At 39.2% G+C, this 23267-nt stretch overlaps 2 protein-coding genes across 2 annotated transcripts in view; both read left to right on the top strand.

Annotated features, from left to right (window-relative positions):
* The first annotated feature begins 1495 nt into the window (after positions 1-1495).
* The window catches only part of LOC149191903 (uncharacterized), a 196814-nt gene continuing 175042 nt past the window's right edge, over positions 1496-23267 (top strand). The window contains exon 1 of the mRNA XM_089404408.1: positions 1496-1693. Coding sequence (XP_089260534.1) covers positions 1534-1693 — 160 coding nt within the window. The 5' untranslated portion in view covers positions 1496-1533. The remainder of the gene's footprint in view (positions 1694-23267) is intronic.
* Positions 4920-6179, top strand: LOC149191906 (oligopeptide transporter 1-like). Its single transcript, XM_089406280.1, has 2 exons — positions 4920-5255; positions 5351-6179. The coding sequence occupies exons 1-2, from the start codon at positions 5219-5221 to the stop codon at positions 5644-5646; spliced, it is 333 nt and encodes a 110-aa protein (XP_089262406.1). The 5' UTR covers positions 4920-5218; the 3' UTR covers positions 5647-6179.

Raw genomic sequence — 23267 nt, 5'->3', positions numbered from 1 at the left:
CTGTAAATGTACAAAAAGATATAGAGACCATTCAAGATCGATACTTGCTATTTTTCACTTATTTTGATCATTGCTTTTAGCCACTCTCTATGTCATGCATGTTAGAATCTGTTTTTTTTTGGAATTGTTTTTGGTAAGCTTTTTCTATGTTCTTTGATCTAACGATACGTTTACAGATGCAATGGAGCAGATCATTAGACCAATTTATCTTTCCCATTCCATTCTCATAACAACATATGGACTTTAGCAGGTAGCCTCAATCCCATTATTGCCATGGTTGACACGTGGGTACTTGCCCCCTTTTATGTTGGTTTTCCTCGTGCGATGAGCTGATGATTGTACTTTGCAGTTTTGGTATGCGATTTTGGCATCTTATGATACGCGACCCTTTCCTCTTATGGCATTCAAGTGCATCAAACCAGTCTTGGGTTTGGAGTTTGGCAGCGAGTTTGTTCTACGAAGAACATCTGCAATGATCCTGAGGTCTCCACTCTTGAAATTGTTGCAAGAGTATATGTCAATTACTAGCCAAGGTGGATCAGTGGGCAGCCCAATTAGCTCCGATGTTGGACATTTTGATCGATGAATTGGGTTGCCTCTAGTCTCAATTGGAGGGTCTCTAAGTCATTGGTCAAGGGTAATTCAACCTTCGTCAAACACAGGTAGCTCTCCAACCTATCACAATCTCGGTTAATTCAGTCCTGGACCTGAAATTAGAAGTCAATAAGTCAAACTCTCTATTGTTATTGATGGACTGCTCCAAGGCCCCTCAGATTAATGCTCCATGCAAGTTCAATCTGGTCTAATTTTAGGGATGTTATTCAAAGTGTACACTTTCTCAATTCTCATGGTTTGATGTAGCCAAGGTTAGAAATAATATGCATGGTTTGGTTCTTGATCATGATGTTATTAGTCCCCGCCATCTGGCAATGGCCGGGATTATAGTAATCGAATTGGATTGTTCGGATTTAGCATTAGTTTAACCTGCTTAACCTGATGTATAGCCACCTCCTATCGCCAATATCCTAACTTTTAAAACTTTTTTAACAGTGTTCTTTTTCATGGCCTTATTTGGCCTCTTCCCGAGGCACGCTGGAAGAAAGCATATGTTATATCATATTTTCGCTTCAAATTTGTAAATTTAGCTTCAAACTAATGCTGGACTAATGCCAGCATTAAATCTCTAGCATTTTATGTTAATCAAAATATATTTAGTATAATAGAAAATCATCTTATAATAGAGAAGCACCACCGCTGCATGTACGGATGCCACCACTGCTTCCTGCCACAACTGTTAGGTGTCGCATACAATCTTATGTTCTTCTGTTTACATGACACCTCTTCTATTCTTACCGCTATGGCTTTTTCCTATGGCTTTTTCCAAGTGTCCTGACACCTCTTCTATTCTTACCGCTATGGCTTTTTCCAAGTGTCCTGATGCATTGAAGCTCTGATCTTTAGTTTTGTCCTGATGCATTGAAGCTCTGATCTTTAGAAAACTAGACAAATTCATTCTAAAAACCTCGCCGAAGCATGCAATGGCAGGAGTGGGAGCAACCGAGGAGTGGCAGAAATGGAGAGAGCGCTAGTGGGAGCAACCGAGGAGTGGCAGAAATGGAGAGAGCGCTAGTTCCTAGTTCCTATACCACGTTGTGCGACTCCTTTCATGTGTACCTGCACCACAGAAGACAAGGTATACCACGTTAAAAGCCCCTGACTTGAGGTTCTCCTTCCGCTGGAGATTTTGTAAGTCATTCAATGCTAGATATTCCTGACCTTAATGCACAAGTCACTGTTCAGGATAGGATGCACAACTGACTGTTCAGGATAGGAAAGAACTTCACAGAGTTACAGAGTTACTGCTACTCTAGATACTGAGAAATAGAACATATACATATGCATTTTTTGCCAGATACATACTGCTAGATACTCTAGTAATGCATTATATTTAGTATGGATTTCTTTAAAACCAGGTAAATGAAAAAACTGTCTATTCTAGGTTGATTCAACCAATTTTGCATTTTTTGCAAGATACACCGCTAGATACTCTAGTAATGCAGTATATTTAGTATGGATTTCTTTAGTATGGATTTCTTTAAAACCAGGTAAATGAAAAGAACTGTCTATTCTAGGTTGATTCAACCAATTTTGTAAACTTTGTTGTATAGCTGCGCTACAAATGCAGATTTTAATATGAAATATTTAGAGTTTAAAAAAAATGTTTTTAGATTTTGAAGATCTTAAGTGTTTATTCCATACTCACTGTTTAGGCATCTAACAAACTAAAGTCGTGCATAAATTTATCTGCAAAACTAACTTTCCCTGATTCTTGCACTTTAGGGATAAAATCCAGATAAAGGCTAAAATACTTAGAATAAGATCAAGAGAATTGCATTTCAGAACCAAACCTGGTTTTTTGCTGTTGACAAGCAATTGGTAGCAGGAGCATGAATATTTGTGATATCGATTAAAACTGCGCGCCTTTTAGGCTGAGAACTGTTTGCATTGGCAGCAAGATCATCCACTGCAGCTGGCTTAGGAGCTCTTTCCCTAGATTTCTTCTCTCCACGCACGCAATTTTCCTGTCCCCTGACATCTTTAATCTCCCCACCAAAAACAGGATCCGCTACCAGAGAAAGCACTAGCAATCCTTCCTTCAAGTATTTATAGCGGTATAGAATTTATCTACCATACTTTGGATTCCAATTGGCTGACAACATATATATTCCACTAAAAGCCATATATATATATATATAATTTACCTTACAAGGTCACTGCAATTACAAACATTGTAAGGATGATAACAATAGAATTATAATTGGTTTGATATATTTATACGACAGTTGCAACAGGTTAAGTTACTAACACATATTACTAAAAGTTGATGTTGAGCGATTTGATTAGCAAACAAGTTGTTCAATCATTTCTCACCGGTCTTCATTGCATGAAGACGTTTCATTTCCTCTGCCACATGAAGAAACATGTAATAGATGCAGGAACGAATGTGAACAGAAAACGTTACCAAATAATATTATTCAACAAATAAAAGATCGGCCATCGATTGCAGGGCGCCCTCCATGTAAAGGAAACCAAGCAGGGCATGTCATTCACTAGAACAACAGACTGCAAAAAAATTGTAAAATATTAAAATGAGAACGTGTAAAAACTAAGAAATCATTGGGCAAATTAGCCCCCCAGAGTAAAAGAAGTTTGCAGTGAAATTCTTGCAAATATTATAAGGGTTTGAAGGCAAGAAATTCAGTTGGTGAAATTCCAGGCACAATTTGCAGTTTGTCCGAGAAGGGGCAACAAATGGGGATGCTCCAGGGAATGAAAAAGCCAGTTTAACTGGTGCTCCAACTGCTTATTTCAATGCTTCAACGAGTGCAACTGATTCAACTGCTGCTCAGGCAGCTCCTTATTAAATTGATGTTGGTTCTATTGGTACTTATTTCAATTATCCTGGAACTGAGGCAGGTAATGCCGCTCTGGAAACTGCTTATTCAAATGAGGAATAGTGCTCCTGGTTATGCCACTTCAACTGCTGATAATCCTTTTGCTGGTCGTAACGTTGTTCCTCCCGGGAATGCTGGGAATGAATGATCCGGTTCTATTGGTGCTTCTGGGGAGGCTGGTGTTGCTGCTCATGACAATCCGCGGCCTCAGAATAAGCCTCTTGCTGCCACAAGAAATTGGTTCTACCTCACATAGACATATATGGTTCTCCAACATCCCTAGATACATCCTTCGTTGTCTCAGAAAGGGGGTTCCTCGCTGCCACAGAGAATGAGTCCCTCACCTCCCTGCTGCCTCAGAGCATTGATCTGCTGTCTCAGGTTTTGCTATGGCGCCTGCGTTACCTAACATATGTTTTACACAGGCCAACACATGTAATGTATGCTGCTAGTTAGAGTGTATGATATGGCACACACAAGCACATGGCTTGCATGCAATGCACGTGGCAAAGGATTATTTTGATGGCTCATGGCATTTGTGTCATGAGGTAAACAATATCCACCGCGTCCTAAATCAGTATATTGCATATTTTAAAAATATAACTCCTTTTTAAATTTTAAATTTTTTTAGATTGAAATTTTAAATTCGTTACATAATTCCAAAAATTCTAGACATATCCCACGAAAAAATTGGGACAAGATTGAAACCTATATAACATTTAAAAAATATACTATTCTGAATTCAATGGCAGATACATCTTCTCGTTATTAAAGAATATAAATCTTTCTTTATTCTTGGAGTGCATGGCAGGTGAGAAAAACTTATTATTAAATGTACACAACCGTCTTTTCTTGGCAAATAAATTTGCATACTTAATTCCAGAAATGCACAGCGTGTAAAATCGAGTTGACCAAATGTATGGGCTATTCTGAAGTTATGTATATGTGTCCTATACTTAGCTTTTGAAATCAGCTCTGGACATGCATATATTGCGTTAAATTTTTTTAACCTTAGATTGAAATTTTAAATTCGTTACATAATTCCAAAAATTCTAGACACATCCCACGAAAAAATTGGGACAAGATTGAAATCTATATAACATTTAAAAAATATACTATTCTGAATTCAATGGCAGATACATCTTGTCGTTATTAAAGAATATAAATCTTTCTTTATTCCTGGAGAAAATATACTATTCTGAATTCAATGGCAGATACATCTTGTCGTTATTAAAGAATATAAATCTTTCTTTATTCCTGGAGTGCATGGCAGGTAAGAAAAACTTATTATTAAATGTACACAACCGTCTTTTCTTGGAAAATAAATTTGCATACTTAATTCCAAAAATGCACAGCGTGTAAAATCGAGTTGACCAAATGTATGGGCTATTTTGAAGTTATGTATATGTGTCCTATACTTAGCTTTTGAAATCAGCTCTGGACATGCATATATTGCGTGAAAATTGTGAATACTTCAGAAGTTTGCTCTTGAAAAATAAGTCATCGCCATCATTATAACAGTGCCTGTTTTAGCAACAATATGGGATCATTCTTGTTTCATTTCATTTTCGATACTCCCCTTGCAAAAGGGGAGAAGAGGACACAGGATATTAGGTAATCAGACAGCCCAACAGAAACCAATGCTCATTTCAATGTCGGGATATGTGCCCTTACCAAATTTTCCAGACAGGTAGATATTTTGATTTAGGGATCGAGCAAGCAGAGGGTCGACTAATATTCTGATCCATTCATGTTCAACTGCCATGGAATCCTCTAACTCACCTGATTCAATAACTCCTCGTAAGCCTGCTTATTCAATTTACAAAACCTTTAACTTCAATTATTAGACACGCTTGTTAAGGCATGTGATGCAACTTCTATTGGCTGTGGTGCAGTTCTGGAATCTGAACAGAGTACATTGTTCAGTTGCCGAAAGCATTCGGAGTATCTATCTACTTGTAAACAAGATCAAGGATCATATTATTCTAATGGTCAAGAGGATCACGAGGAAGCTGAAAATGGTGAAGAAGCTAATTCGCCAATTGAGCAAGTTGCCCTCACAGTACCCACAACCGATGATCGTTCTCTTCCAGTGTTTACATTCAGGGTGTGGGTGCTCGGATTGCTTTCATGCATTACTCTGTCGTTTCTCAACCAGTTCTTCTCATACAGAAGAGAAAAGCGAAGGTAGGAGCACCACGCCCATCGGCATCATAGTTATCCGCTGTTAACTCTTTTGCAAATAGTTTTCACATGTTCTGTGCAAAAGTGTTCGGATGTTCAAAAAAGCTAGCTTCATTCACCCAGGTGCTTGAGGGTTCCCTCCATGGATGATGGTAGTACTATCTTTGTGGTTGCTTTAAAAGCCATCTGAGCCAACTGCTATGGTATCCTATGCAGTTGCCTTTAAGTTTTGGAAAAGATCTAAAGTTCAACTTGATGCAGGGAGGAGCACCACCCCCATCGGCATCATAGCTATCCGTCGTTAACTCGTTTGCAAACAGTTTTCACATGTTCTGTGCAAAAGTGTTCGGATGTTCAAAAAAGCTAGCTTCATTCACCCAGGTGCTTGAGGGTTCCCTCCATGGATGATGGTAGTACTATCTTTGTGGTCGCTTTGAAAGCCATCTGAGCCAGCTACTATGGTATCCTATGCAGTTGCCTTTAAGTTTTGGAAAAGACCTAAAGTTCAACTTGATGCAGGGACTTGCAGCCTCGCAGCTTCCCTTGTTTTGTTTAGAACTGCTGAAACAACATTGAGTTGAACTTTATGTAACTCTGCTATGCCTTAAGTACAAATTTTGTTTAACACAATTTCCTAGATATGTTTGAATTAGTGGGTTGCTTAAATGTGTTAGTAGTTCCACTCATGGATAATTACATTTGAAAATATTTCACTATGTTCAATTCTAATCAACCCTAAGTTAAGGAGATAATGGGTTAGTTAGTAAAGCATATTAGTTGGTTAGTTGATTAATAGTTAAGAATATTGAGTTAGTAGATCAATGGTGGGTGAGATTGTGAATTAAGAGGTCAATAAATAAAGGGTATGTTGGTTAGTTGGTTAGTGGTGAGAGAGTTAGTAGATTAGTGGTTGGGGTTAATCTCTGTTATTGATTTAAGAGATAATGGGATAGGTATTAAGGAGTTTATCATAATGAGCGGGGATTAGAGATTTATATGTAACTTAAATTTATAAGAAACCAATTCTATAAACACTTTTATACATTTCTCATTAACAATGTCCACTGAAGCACATTAATGTCAACCCTTAGATTTCACATGTTTATTGAAGTATTGAATAACATTCTAAATATTCTTCATTTAAATGATATTAATATTGAAATTATTACACACTACTATTACAAATTCAACAAAGTTATAATCACCAAAGGCCACCCTAGATCCATCTTAAATCCAAATCTACCAAGTACCAAGAGGGATCAAGTTCAAAGTTAAGATGGATCTAAGTTGATACTCTTTCATTCCATATTGGATTTCCTCAAGCCTTTATATAAGCTTCATCATAACAAATACCATGGGAAAATATCATTGGCTTGTAAACCAAACTCATCAAATGACTAACTCAAACTATCTTAATAATTATTATTTTTTTTTATTTTTATTTTTATTTTAAATAATTTTATGGTGTCAACATAACATTACATTACATAAAATTTTACAACTTCGCTGCCATACTAGGCTGTAGAGTGCCTCTCGATGCAATTAGTTTTTTTAAACACACACAAAATTGATAGACAAGATTATATAAACTCATGTGATTTCATTCTATTAACAAGATGCACATATTAATACATAGTTTTATGACCCTTGGTTTTCATCTTCCAAGAGGTCGTTTGGACTTCAATGATTGTTGAAATTCCTCCACACCAACCCTAATGGATTAGGTGTCCAACATTCCCCCTTAATCTAATGGGGTATATATGAGTCCAAGAAGAGAGTTGAAATACAAAAATGCATAACAGTCAATGGATGAATTCTCTAAAAGGGTGGTTTAAGGAAGACAACAAACCAAATGAGGTAGAAGAATACAAAGTTTTCGTGAATGGTGTTTTAATATTTACCACGAACTCTGGAACTAAAGCTCCAAGTAATTCATAGAACAATTGTAAATTTGGCTAAAAGTTGGAGTATTATGCAAAATGGAAGTTCTCCCTGATGATGGTTTAAAGATAACCACAAACTAATGAAGTGGGTTTTAGAAACCGAAGACTTTTTCAAGTGGTAGTTTAAGGCAGGCCACCAAAAAAAAGATGCTCATGGAGCATGAATCTATCTGTGGATACAACTCTGAATTTGGCTATGGATGACTCTGGATTTAGGCTTTGACAACTCACTCTGGGTCAAACTCACTTAATATTTCTTAGAATTTGGTAGTTTACCATCAACCCCCCCAACAGATACAAGGTGAGTTGAAGATATTGTTGTTTTTCCATGATCCTGGTGTCTAGGATAGAATCTTAAATCATTGACGCTACCAAACCAAGAATCACAACGAAGCTACTTTGCATAATGAAACATAAACAACAAGAAATCTACTAGCGCACAAAATATACAAATTTCTTACAATTTTTTACGATAACCCAACTTCGTTATATTAATCAACCTGAATAATACAATCGTCTAGGGCTCCCGTACCAAGGATAATTACCCTCAAATATCCACAAGTACAAGAATACAAAACTGGGGCTTGGTTTCAATCCATCGTCAACCAATATACCCTCAATAAGATACTATGACCATCTGGATGATGTAAGATGCAATCACAACTCCTCTCAGTTGTACCGTGTACCTGCCTGATCCTTCAACTCCCGATTTACAGGACTACCTCTATCAATGATCCAAGTCCATATGGCCACTAAAACTTGACTATCTAATCTGCACACTAGTTGTGCCTTAGTTCATCAAGGGCACAACACATCAAGGCTCCTGTTGAGTTGTTCATAACTCTGTTTGTGAACAACTCACAACTTCCCACTACTTCTCCTCAACTACTCAGGGAATTCTTCCCACTATAGTCTTCTTGTGTTGCTCCAATGAAGACTAACATAGGGCACAAAGGGTTGCCACCTTTCACTGCAACATGTCCATCTCTAACAAAGAACACAGGCGAGGACTGTCCATCTTTTGCTTTAGATGTCCTTCTCCACACGGTAATTATATAGCTGCACAAACTTATCTTGGTTGATCAGACCCTTTGAGCTCAACAACTACCACTCTAGCAACCACCTAAATCCATAAATATGGTGCACATCGGGCTCCAACTTGGGCTATATCATGCTGCCCTCCAACAGACCATAAATTCCTAATCCACTATCCACATTTGGTCCACTCTCACGTTGCCCTCCTACAGACCACAAGTGACTAATCCTTGTTGTAGCATCTGCTCCTAGTTAGTGCATCCAACACCTAGGAAACCCTTCCTCTTGGTTGCTAACAAACTCCACCAATCAGTCCTCTCCTAAGACACTCATCCTCTAACATCTAATCATCAACAAATATGATATTTGCAACTCCTTGTTGTTGCCACCTTGCCTTGGGATCTGTGCACCCGCAAGTCTGGTTAGGGCACCCTTAACAACCTTCGACCCTTTCTCAAACTCTGTGGTAACCTTCTGCAACTAGGCTCCTCCTCTTATTGTCCATTCAAGACATCAAAACACGTAGGTAGATCTTGAGGAACCTCCTCACAACACCCTACAACATACCTGTAACTCCAACAACACAAATCTGCTCTAAACTCATGGAAGAAGGGTCATTTAGGATGTGGCCTTCCTAAGAATATTGTGGTTGGGATAGGAGGTATCTCCTAGGCCTCTTAGCCCACTCTATTCCTCCTCCTTAATGTTGCTGCAAATATCATGATCTGTGGCCCAAACAACATACAAAAAACCATTGAAATATGCACAAACAATCCCAATACTCACCTCTGTGACAACGACTCCAAGTATGCAATAAGAATGCACCCAAAACTAGTGACAAGACACACCAAATGTGTCTCCCAAGCCTCCTCAGCCCTGCGACATCCTCCACAAGGTAACTCACACCAAATTTCAAAGATAACCTTCTAGAACTTGTGCTCTTACCCTTGCGTCCTTACTGCTCTAACTCGTTGTCCAAACCAGAGCTCTTTCTTTGATGTGGATACTCTTAGGATATGTAAAATGAGGAATCTCCTCACTCCTTTATATAACTTTCTCTAGGGTGACGTCCAACCTATCAAGAAGGGCTCTTTGAACTAAGGCTGACTTGATCTTATGACGTACTCACCCACACAATTATTCAAAAATTCATATCTCCATTTATACATGTTAGATTTTGATTATTTATGTTTCCTCTAGTTTCTCTCGGAGTGTTGTATCATCACCATTACTCACATGCCAAATTCTCATCATGGTTTTTGCCCCAACATCAATGAGTACAATACCCCAAGCTTGGGTTTCAAGCCCACAAAAGACTTTTGTGTGCCCACTCCTCCACAACCCTCAAGCCTAGGGTTTGGAGTACCTCCCAAGCTACAAATCTCAACACTCCCTCTTAGCGAGGGAGGTACTTCCAACACTATGAAGTCTCCTCATCATCATCACCAATGACACTAGCCCATCTGACTTCCATCACTGCAACATACTCTGGCGTCAATCTCAGTAGTGCCTCTGCCTAATCACATATGAACCTGAAGATCCAAAACCTCCATAGGGATGCTCCCTCTCAGCCTACACAATCTCCACCAACTCAGTCCTGTAAGAAATCACCCCCCTAGATCAAATACCACTCGTGAAAATACCTCCAATCTCATATATGCAAAATCACGATTCGATAACGACCTTATCCTGCCAATCTCTAGTCCATCACATGAAGCAATCTCGATCATCCTGATCTCATCCATGCCAAAGAAATCCTCGAGCTATCCCAACCATCCATTGAAAATAAATAGAAGTCCATGATCAAAAATCTTCCCTACAACAAGCTATTGTTCACTAGGATCTCCACCAATCCACCAGAACTCCCAACCCATCTCGTTTCCATGCCATTCAAGATCACATGTCCATGTCTTCCATTGAACCCTATGCTCCATGATATGGACACCCACAACTCCCTCTGAGTTGCTTCACTGTCCACACTCTGATTTACTGTCCCTCAAATTAGGTCAGACACGCTCTAATACCATGTTGTTTTTCCACAATCTTGGTGTATGGGATAAAATCTTAAATCACTAGTGTTGCCAAACTAAGAATCACAACGAAACTAATTTGCACAACGGAATATAAACAAATGTAAATCTACCAGTGCACAAAATATACATAGATTTTTACAATTTAGTACAATAAACCAACTTCGTTATATTAATCAACTTGAATAATACAACAGCCTGGGGCTCCCATACCAATCATAATGGCCCTCAAATATCCACCAGCACAAGAATACAAAACTGGGGCTTGGGGTAAATCCATCGACAACCAATCTACCCTCAACAAGATACTCTGACCATCTGGCTGATGTAGAATGCAATCACAATGCCTCTCGGTCATACCCTGTACCTTCCCGGTCCTTCAGCTCCCGATCTGCAACACTACCTCTATCAATGATCCAAGTTCATATGGCCACTAGACCTCGACTATCCAATCCGCTCACTATTTTTGCCTTAGTCCATCAAGGGCACACCACATCAAGACTCCTGTTGAGTTATTGAAAACTATGTTTGTGAACAACTCAAAACTACCCATTGCTGCTCCTCAAATACTCAGGGACTTCTTCCCACTATAGTCTTCCTATGTTGCTCCAATGAAGACTAACATACAACACGGAGGGCTGCCACCTATCACTATAAGATTCCCATCTCTCACAATGAACACGGGCTAGGAGGACTGCCCATCTTCTGTTGTAGATGTCCTTCTCCACATGGCAAGTTTAGGGTTGCACAAACTTGGATGATCAAACCCTTGAGCTCAACAACTGCCACTCTAGAAACCACCTAATTCCATTAAGATGGTTCACACTGGGCTCCAACTTGGGCACTATCATGTTGCTCTTCAATAGACCACAAATTCCCAATCCACTATCCACACTTGGTTCACTCTCATGCTACCCTCCTACATACCATGAGTAACCAATCCTTGCTATAGCATGTGCTCCTAGTTATGGCATACAACACCTAGGAAACCCTTCCTCTTGGCTGCTAACATACTCCACAAATCAGTGATCTCCTAGGACACTCATACTCTAGCATCCAATAATCAACCAAGATGGCATGTACAACTTCCTGTTGTTCCCACCTTGGCTTAGGATCTGTGCACCTGCAAGTTTGGTTAGGGTACCCTTAACAACCCTCAACCCTTGCTCAAAATATATGGTAGCCTTATCCAACTGGGATGCTCCTCTTTTTGTTTATTCAAGGCATCAAAACACAATGGAAGAGCTTGAGGAACCTCCTCACAACCCTACAACATACCTGTAACTCTAACAACACAAATCTACCCTAAACTCATGGAAGAAGGGTTTGTTTAGGCTGAAACCTTTCTGAGATGATTTTGTTTGGGATAGGAGGTCTCTCCTAAGCCTCTCGACCCATTCAAATCCTCCTCCTTAACGCTGCTACAACTATCATGATATGTGGCCCAAGCAACATACAAAACCCCACTGAATTATGCACAAACAATCCCAATACTCACCTCTGTGACGACGACTTCAAGTCTGCAAGAAGAATGCACCAAAAACTATGACAAGTCACACCAAATAGGTATCCCAAGCCTCCTCAGGCCTACGACATCCTCCACAAGGTGACTGACACCAAATTTCAGAGATAACCTTCTAGAAGTTATGCTCTTGCCCTTGCGTCCTTGCTGCCCTAACTCATTATCCAAATCAAAGCGCTTTCTTTAGTGTGGATACTCTTAGGACATGTAGAATGAGGCCTATCCTCACTCCTTTACATATATTTCTCTAGGGTGGCATGAAACATATCAAGAAGGGCTACTTGAACTTAGGCTGACTTGATCATATGACATATTCACCTACAAAATTATTCAACATTTCATATCTCCATTTCTACATGTCAGATTTTGATGATTTTTGTTTCCTTCGGTTGCTCTCGGAGTGCTCTATCATCTCCATCACTCACATGCAAAATTATCATCATGGTTTTGGCCCCAACATCAATGGGTACAAAACCCCAAGCTTGGGTTTCTAGCCCAAAAAAGACATGTGTGCCAACTCCTCCACAACCCTCAAGCCTAGGGTTTGGAGTACCTCCCAAGCTACAAATTTCAATATATATCTCCAATGCAAGAAGTGTCAATACTAGAGAAGGAACTCTAGAGTATGACTAATATATCTTCTTGGTAAATGAATACCATTGTCAAGTTGTGAGCCATCCAAGGTGAATATTTTCTCTTGCAGGGGTCTTGTGTTTAGAGAATCTATCTAAATGATGAGTGCATTTTCCACAATTCTTACAAGGGTCAAGATCAAAACACCAGTATTTCATGTGGCCAACTCGATTACAATGTAGGAATTTGCAAATCTAACATGGAAGTGGTTGTGGAATAGGAGAAGAATGTGGAATAGGTGAAGATTAATCATCTTGAAGAAACCCAACACTCTGAAACTTCATGGGTTTAGAGTAGTTTGAAATGTTAAAGGATACATCCTTTAAATATCTGAGATTGGTTTTGTTCTTGTTGTTGACAAGTTCTTCCCAAGCTCTGATGATGGGCTTGGAAAGTGCGGCCTAAACCTCTACATTTTCATGCAAATATGATTCTAAAGTGGGAAATTGATGGAAATCAACTTCAACCTCACTGATTTGATCAATTTATGGCTGCTGATGGGAGTCTGTCTCAAACTCAAACATAGAATTGTTCTAAACAAAAACCAGTTCAGAATGATGACTCTTCTGCTGTAGCTCATCTTGATGGAGTTGAGATTCAAGCTCAAGAACTCAATCTTGTTTTCATAATCTTGTACACAAGTTCAAATATTGGAGAGAGTGGCCTTGCCGATTACAAATATATCATGAACAATGGAGTGTATTAAAGTATTTAGAAACTCTAATAACTAAGTAATTGTGGCAATTTTATTAACATCTCGAGCTCAAATAATGAAGTTTTGAGTTTCAAATGAAAATGCACCTATTTATAGTGAAATTCAACTTACTTTCAAAATAAGTACAAGTGACTTCAAGAAAATATTTCTTCAAATTTGAATCCTTTATTTGCATACTAGGTTTTTACTTAATTTCCAAATATGGAATACCCAATGGAAAAACCCTACTACTGAAGATATGGAAGACCTAACTCAGAAAAAAAAAAAAAAAAAAAAAAAAAAAAAAAAAAAAACCAGATACTTGGTTTTTAGCAAAGGGATTGCAAACAAATGGCTCAAAATTCTCTCTCTTTCAATGGAGAATTCTGGAAAAACCCACAAACAATACCAACCTCAAATTACATCTAATGCCACATTCTTAACAATACTGAAAACTAATATCTTCAAGGACTAATGTAGTTTTCTTCAACAAAACATATAAGACATAAATGTGGGAAAATTATACCAAGACTTTGAAATATTTTTCACCATAATATATATTGTATTTAACTTCTATGAATTTGAAAGAGTGCCATTAGGTGTACCCATCTCCATATTTGATCTGGTTGTGCTTATATGAAAAATATTTTCTTCAAAACAAGGATTCATAGAATGGTTAGTACGACCAAGACAAAAACTTTAAGACTTCAAAACGTCCACAACAACAACAAATCGACACTTCATGTCTTCATGTGGGGTTCACCAATTGTGGGAGGAGAAATGGATGTGGGCCATATTGCCAGGTTCCAATAAAATACAATTGCTTTGAATAAGGCCAAGAAAGGTAGTAAATGATCTCACATGCACCTTGAACCAATGATTTGAACTTAGGGAATCAAGCCCTAACAAGTTGATTGGACGATGTTTGTTTTCTTCTCATTGTGATTGTTGATCTTTCACTTGAATCTAGAGGTAATTGATCTAGGAGTGAACAAGAATGGGGTGCTTTATCTAAGACCCGAGCACAATAGTTTCTTTAAGATTTTGAGTGCTCTTGAGCATTACTACAACTGTAATATCTACTAATGTGACCCCGTTATATACACCACCAAATTAGTAGCCAATATATTATCTTTCCAAGAGTAATTAGAAAAATGTTTCTAGAACAATCGCCACTGAGTTCTGTTGAAAAGTGTGCAACAAGAAATGCTTGTTGAGAATACAACAAGATGATGGAGCTTAGTGAAAAGAGTCGCCTTCACTAAGTGGGCCCGCAGGCTATTTTTGGCGCAAGTCTATTTTTAGACTATGTCTATTTTTAGACATATGGATCATGTCTATGTTTATGGATGATTGATCAAGTTGGGAAAAATAGATGGACTTCTATTTTTGATGAAAGTGTGAGTGATCACAGTGTAAGTGATCAAAGTCTATTTTTAGACTGGCTGTCAAAAATAGAAAAGTCAAATATTATTATCTCACAATAATATTTGGACTATAAACTTGATCTTATTCTCTTGGAGCACTTCAGAATGAGCTACGGATGTGGTACATGCAGATCCCACAAAGAAATACGTGGTTACCTATGGGATGACTAATATTTGCATGCAGGACTTCAGTTAGAACTCAAGTGAGTTGAGTTTAGTGGACTGGAGGTGCAGTTGATGGAGTTGTGTTCAGTTTAGCTTTGTTAAACTGGTTGTATTTAGTCTAACTGATCAATAGACTAGAGATGAGTTGGGTGAATTAGTTATTAATTAATTCACAAGTTATTAACTCATAATGCAACTATAGAATACATCAGTTAACTCAGTTGCATGTCAGTGCATGTTCAGTTCAGCAGGGACAGGTGTTAGAGGATCAGATTGCTATCAGTTGTGACTATAGCTGTGCATGATGATTTGCACAATCAAAGGATTGAGTATGCCAATGAGTTTGCTCACGTATCTTCATGATATTATAGCTGTTGCTCACGTCCACAAAGTGTGGGTGACTATTTTGCAGTGTAAAATCGAGTTTGGGAAGCTATTCTCATCAGTTCTCGAGCAGGTTTGAGCAGTGGAGGCAGGCAAGCAGCGGGAGAGATTTGGAGATCAAATCTGAGCTGTATTGTGTGTAACAGGTGGAGATACTTGTGAGAAGTATTATGCTTTGTATTGTTACATGATTCAATCAATATAATATACAGATAGTGTGGGGTTTTTAGCGAGATGCTTTCCCCGGGATACATACTGTGTTTATGAGTTTGATTGATGCTTCTATGTGTGCCTGTGGATGTTTCTGCTTCTGTAATTTGATGATCAACGTAGAGGAGATTATGTATTATACATGTTCCGCTTAAATTGTATGATCAGGATAATCTCTGTTGAATATGTGTCATATTATTCAAAATTTCTACATGGTATCGGAGCTGCTTGATTTGTAGAAGAGATTTTTACAGGATATCAAGCGAGGATTGATCATCAGATCTACTATTCAGGAAGTGTTTACATTCTATTTCTTCAGGCAGAGTCTGTAATCAGGCCAGGTAGCCTCTGGATTCATCCTTCTTTTGGAAGGTGAGATATCCGGTGAATGCCCATACAGTCAATCTCTGTACAAGAAATAATTTGTTCTCACGAATTCTAGATCGGAAGCAGTTGAGTTTTGTGCTGGTGGAATTCGAATTTAATTCCAAAGCAAGAGATAAAACTTAGAAACATTCAGTTCGAGAATGGAGATAGTATGCCCCAGTATCTCACGAGGTTCACTCAGTGTCGAGATGAGCTGGGAAGTGTGGGGGTTACTGTTGATGATGAGGATGGTGAGTCTAGGACTCCTTGACCTTCCTAAGAGTTGGTATAGCTACCAGGACTCGGTGAATGGAAGGGAGAAACTGCCAGGATGGGAGAGACTTTGGTCGGATCTTGTGCAGGAGGAGATTAGACGGTGCACCAGAGACAGTTCTTCATCTATGCATGATGAGGAGAACTGTGCCTTAGCGAGTAAGGTGAAGAAGGGGAAGGAGAAGGGTTCTCTTTCCGAATCTTGTTCTTCCAGTGATGGGAAGAAGGTTGACAAGTCGAAGGTGAGATGCTTTCGTTGTCATGAGATTGGTTCACGGGTCAGGAACCTGTATGCTCTTGAGGTTCAAGATGCATGCAAAGCCTTGAGCAGCGAGGCAACTGATGGAGACTTGGTGGTTGAGAGGGAGTGTATATTACCTCTCAACATGCAGAGCCAGAAGAAGTCTCAGACGATTGTGGAGGAGCCACGATTGGTGCAGCAGCTTCAGGAGGTTGTGGAGCAGCCACAACAAGGGAAGCTGAGTGGAGATCGAGTAGAGACATCTACTCATCTAGAGACCTCCAGTAGGGGGAAACTTCGAGCCAGGTGGGCTGAGGGATCGCATGCAGCCATACCTCCAAGTAGGAGGTGGGGTGATGTGGATTGATTGTCCCAAGGAGGAGGGGCAGGATCCTTGAGGTACCCAACCTCTTGGATGAGACCTTGCTACGGGAGCCCCAATGTGTAGTAGCAGGAACTGACTGATTGGGTAGAGACAGATGCGGATGGAGCGGCAGAGAGAGCGACAGTGCAGGGAATCCCAGGACAGCGCATAGCTAGCAGGCTGTAGCAATGCGAGAGGCACAAGTGTTTTGCACAGTGCTAGGTGGCACAGAGAGGTGTGCAATGGTGCGAGATGCATGGAGATGTTGCAGTAGCGTAGATGTCAGAGAGGGAGCACTTGTCAGCAGCAGGTAGAGCTTCAGCATCAGAGGGTGTTTCTATCCCAATAGGGAGGTCAGTTGGGAGGTGCAGTGCAGATGCAATGCTGGGAGATAGAACTAGCAGCAGCACGGATGCAGTCAAAGATCAAAGTGACAGAGGCTAGAGCAGTCAGATACTGAAGAGCACAGAGATGCAGAGTTTCAGTCGACAGAGGCAATAACAGTCAGAGACTTTGATGACAGAGCAAGTGGACCGGCCAGATGTGTTGCATGGAGAACATTCCAGAGTTACAGGATCGGGTTTGAGAGGAAGCCTTTCTTGTTGAGAGGGAGTGTTGAAAAGTGTGCAACAAGAAATGCTTGTTGAGAATACAACAAGATGATGGAGCTTAGTGAAAAGAGTCGCCTTCACTAAGTGGGCCCGCAGGCTATTTTTGGCGCAAGTCTATTTTTAGACTATGTCTATTTTTAGACATATGGATCATGTCTATGTTTATGGATGATTGATCAAGTTGGGAAAAATAGATGGACTTCTATTTTTGATGAAAGTGTGAGTGATCACAGTGTAAGTGATCAAAGTCTATTTTTAGACTGGCTGTCAAAAATAGAAAAGTCAAATATTATTATCTCACAATAATATTTGGACTATAAACTTGATCTTATTCTCTTGGAGCACTTCAGAATGAGCTACGGATGTGGTACATGCAGATCCCACAAAGAAATACGTGGTTACCTATGGGATGACTAATATTTGCATGCAGGACTTCAGTTAGAACTCAAGTGAGTTGAGTTTAGTGGACTGGAGGTGCAGTTGATGGAGTTGTGTTCAGTTTAGCTTTGTTAAACTGGTTGTATTTAGTCTAACTGATCAATAGACTAGAGATGAGTTGGGTGAATTAGCTATTAATTAATTCACAAGTTATTAACTCATAATGCAACTATAGAATACATCAGTTAACTCAGTTGCATGTCAGTGCATGTTCAGTTCAGCAGGGACAGGTGTTAGAGGATCAGATTGCTATCAGTTGTGACTATAGCTGTGCATGATGATTTGCACAATCAAAGGATTGAGTATGCCAATGAGTTTGCTCACGTATCTTCATGATATTATAGCTGTTGCTCACGTCCACAAAGTGTGGGTGACTATTTTGCAGTGTAAAATCGAGTTTGGGAAGCTATTCTCATCAGTTCTCGAGCAGGTTTGAGCAGTGGAGGCAGGCAAGCAGCGGGAGAGATTTGGAGATCAAATCTGAGCTGTATTGTGTGTAACAGGTGGAGATACTTGTGAGAAGTATTATGCTTTGTATTGTTACATGATTCAATCAATATAATATACAGATAGTGTGGGGTTTTTAGCGAGATGCTTTCCCCGGGATACATACTGTGTTTATGAGTTTGATTGATGCTTCTATGTGTGCCTGTGGATGTTTCTGCTTCTGTAATTTGATGATCAACGTAGAGGAGATTATGTATTATACATGTTCCGCTTAAATTGTATGATCAGGATAATCTCTGTTGAATATGTGTCATATTATTCAAAATTTCTACAAGTTCCCTCCCTCAGATGTCAAGGCACGATTTTTCTTTGATTTTTTGATACTCTCAACAAGAGTGAACAATGGAACATCCGCTGATTGACTTGCAAGAACATATTCCTAGGCACATAAGTCATCAAAATCATCTCTATTTCGACAACAAAAAACTACAGCTAATGATGGATCAATAACACTGAGTGGTAGTTGGCATACAAGGCTGTAATGATAGGAGCCTATCAATCCGATGTTATCATGAGATATCTCCACCACCCTTTGTACTTTATGTGGGTTTAAGTACAAATCTTAATCATCTTGAACATCAACAATATACATTGAAGTGTTGAAAATGGTAGCTTCAGTCAAAATTTTCATTAACAAATTATTGGAGACACTTCATATTTTTAATTTGACCAAGTCGACCCCACAAGTGAAATGGCACCTCCTCAAACACATATAAATACATCATCATTGGACTTCATTTGGAGCATCTCATCGCACATCAATCTAATATGAGATAGCAAGAGCGAGTTCACATGTACGAAGAAGGAGGACATTTTTTGTTTGACCAAGAGTTGAATTTATTTATTTTATGTTGACCAATTGAATCTTTCTCTCTAGTTTGAATTTTGTTGACCTAGGTTGTTTGCATCTATTTGACCGAATCTTTGATTGAGGAAGGAGGTCGAATATTTCAAACTATTTGACCAAATATTTGACAGGGAATATTCTGTTGCGTTGATGGAAATATGGATTGTCTTTCTGAGCATTAACTGCAAGGTTTGAATGAGTTATTTGACCGAGAGTTGTAGGACTGTTTGATTGAGGTTGACCAAGATTCCACAAGAAAAAATATGTTCCTCTGTTGTAGACTATAATCTTTCACCAACATTTAATTTTCTCTCTCTCTTTTGATTGGATAAATTCTAGTTGATTTGGAAAGTCAAAGGTTGAATTTGACTATTTATGGATGTACAAATTAGATAATGCATCTCAGCTAAACATTGATTAAATATCTAAGAAGAAGAATTGATTTTGGGTTTTGTAGACTTTCCTGTAGATTCACAAGCGCATGCAATGTACTAAAGCAAGAGACAAGAATCTACTTCTACTCTTTACAGTGAAAGCACATAAAGATCAAGCAAAAAAATAATCAATGAGAGGAAGATAAATCAATGGCACATAACACAATAACTATATGGGGAAATCCACTGCTCAAAACCCCATTATATATTGCATATATCAGAAAATCAAGATGATATTACAATGCTTGTTCTCACAAGAACAATCCCAACTCTCAGTAAAATCAATCTCCAACTCACAAGCAAACTCTTGGCCAACACTTAGCCAATTCTCTTGCTCTCCAATTCCCTATTTCCTTGCGCAATTACTATGGCTGATTAACCCATCATAAAGGGAAACCAATGAATCCAAAGTTGTGCAATCCCTTCAAGTTTAGTTCCTGATTGCATGCACCATCTGTACAACTCAGAAAAATCTACAACAAATAGTACATTGTCCCTACACTATAGTATCAACTGGGTCTTTCTTAGAATAGACATGCATGAGTTTCTGATGAGGGAATCTTCAGTTATCTGGAGTAGCACTAGTTAATGCATTAGTGCACCAATAGACCGTTAACTCACTATCAGTTCCTCAAACAGTTTGGAACTAATTTAACTGGAGTTAACTCAGTAAACTGAGTTAACTAATTACAACTCATACTTAACTCATCCTGGACCCCTAAAATATAGGGAAACCATATGCATGACTTCAGAAAGACTTCCAACTCGAAATTCCTAAGATAATTAAGTTAATTAAACTTAATTAACTATTTATAAGTTTCTATGAGAATAGAATTCGATTTTAATTCACAGTTTAATTCAAGGACAAATTAAAATGGAATTTCTGGATTTTATTTTTATCATTTCTTGTTGCTATTTTCAACACTCCCTCTCAACAGGAAAGGAATTCAACTCGATCCCGATCATGAACCTTTGGAATGTTCTGCATGCAACACTTATCTCTAGTGTTGTTGCTCCAGCAATTCCATAAACAAAAAACATCCAACCTGAATCAGAATGATGCCTTTGTCATCAAAGTCTCTGATTGCTATTGTCTCTGTCGACTGAAAACTCTATGCTTCTATTGACTCTTCCTTTCTGCACTATTGTCAACGCTATCTGCGCTCTTCAGTAGCTAACTTCTCTAGCCTCTATCACTTTGATCTCTGACTACATCAATCCCACTGATTCGTCCCGCTGCTATGTGCTTTGGGCTCCCATAGCAAGGTATGATCCATGAGATAAAACCACTCAATGGACCCTACCCAGTTTCATCCCTCTTGAGACTATCACTTCACATTGCCCCACCTCACACCTGGAGGTATGGCTGAATGTGATCCCTCTGCCCACCTGGATAGAAATCCCCCCCTGCTGGAGGTTTCTGCATGAATGGATGCCTCCACTCGGTCTCCTCTCAGTTTCTCCAATTGTGACTACTCCACAATTGTCTGAGACTGCTTCTAAGACTTATTTTTCTTTGTTTGAGTGGATCGCTCCACTTAGTCTCCTCTCATCTTCTCTAGTTGTGGTTGCTCCACAACTTCCTAAAGCTGCTTCAGAGGCTTTTTCTGGGACTGCATGTTGAGAGGTAATTTACTCTCCCTCTCAGCCATCAAGTCTCTAACCTTTTTCTTGCTCCTCAAGGCTTTGCATGCATCTTGAACCGCAAGAGCATATAGGTTCTTGACCTGTGCACCGATCTGTTTCACTTGTCTTGTGGTGATGTGTCTAAGGAAAACCTTTCCCTTACTAAAAACCACATCATAGCCACAGTCTTCCAATACCGCAATTGAAACAAGATTCTTCTTTAGTCCTGGAACATACATCACATATGTGATCCTGAGAGAGGAGCCAAAATCCCTCTGAAAGGTAACTATACTGATCCTAGTAGCTCTATACCTCTCTTCATCTCCAACCTATATGATCTTCTTGAGGTATTTCTCCTCAAAATCACAAAAGAGATCTCTATTTCCTGTCATATGGAATGAGGTACCATTATCAAGATACCACACGCTTCCCATGGTAGTGTCGACCATGCATGCAATGAGAGTGAAATCAAGTTCCAATCATGAAGTTAGAGCTTCATCGGCTGCCGCTACTATCGGCTCCTTCTTGCTTGCTTTCTTTTGTGGGTAGTTCTTAGCATAGTTCCCGTGCTCGTGATAGTGAAAACACTTAATTTTCATCAAGTTCATCTTCTTTCCACCCTCCTCACCTTGGGACATCTTTCCCTTGGCCTTCTTTGCCTTACTCGCTAAGGAAAAATCCTCTTCCAAGGAACATCTCTGGCATTCCTCCTGATCTCCTCCTGCATCAAATCCAACCACAATCATTCCCAATATGGAAACTTCTCCTGGACATTGACAGAGTCCTGATAACTATGCCAACTCTTTGCAAGTTTTAGAAGAGTAATACTCACCATATCATCCTCAGCAACCGTGATTCCAACACTTCCAAGCTCATCACGACATTGAGTGAACTTGGTCAAGAAAATTGGAATTGAGTCGGCCGCCTCCATCTTTCTTTTTCAAAGTTTATCTTTCAATGCCAACTTCCTTTGGTCATTGTTGTTCTGGAAAAGCTCCTTCAATTCTTTCCACATAACATGTGCAGTTTCCTTCCCATGGAGACTCGAGACAATGTGGTCTCGAACTCCCTCAATGATTATCCGCCTCGCCCTTACCACACACTTCTTCCATTCAACCAGATTCTAAGCATCTAATGTTGGTGGCTTAGGAATGTCCTGATCAATGAATTCCTTTTAGCCATTATCCTCAAACACGGCCTCCATCTTGTCCTTCTAGGCTATATAATTCGAGCTTCCATCCAAGGAGTACACGAGCCACAAACCGTAGAACACCATCTGTCAATCCCAAAGTATGTGTTGCAAATTCAAATTTCGCTTGTAGCCAAAACTCAAAACTTCAAAATCTCCTCTAGTATATTGTTCTCAGCTTCGATACCATGTAGATTTTCCCATAGTTTCACAATGTCATGCAATGTACTAAAGCAAGAGACAAGAATCTACTTCTACTCTTTACAACAGAAGAACATAAAGATCGAGCAAAACAATAATCGAAAAGAAGAACATAAATCAATGGAACATAACACATTAAGTATCAAGGGAAAACCACTTCTCAAAACCCCACTATCTGTATTGCATATATTAGAAAATCAAGATGAGATTACGATGCTTTTTCTCACAAGAACAATCACAACACTTAGTAAAATCAATTTCCAACTCACAAGCAAAATATTGGCCAACACTTAGCCAATTCTCCTGCTCTCTAAGTCTCTATTTCCTTGCACAATTACTATGGCTAATTAACCCATGTTAAAGGGAAACCAGTGCATCCAAAACTGTGCAATCCCTTCAAGGCTCAGTTCTTGATTTCATGCACCATCTGTACAACTCAGAAAAATCTACAACAAATAGTACAATGTCCCTGCACTCTATTCTCAACT

Source organism: Pinus tabuliformis, chromosome 2_2, assembly GCF_031772625.1.
Source record: "Pinus tabuliformis cultivar Carrire ecotype Pingquan chromosome 2_2, CPIR1, whole genome shotgun sequence".
NCBI lineage: Eukaryota > Viridiplantae > Streptophyta > Pinopsida > Pinales > Pinaceae > Pinus > Pinus tabuliformis.
Note: the sequence above shows the minus strand (reverse complement) of the source record. Positions and strands in the feature narration are given on the sequence as shown.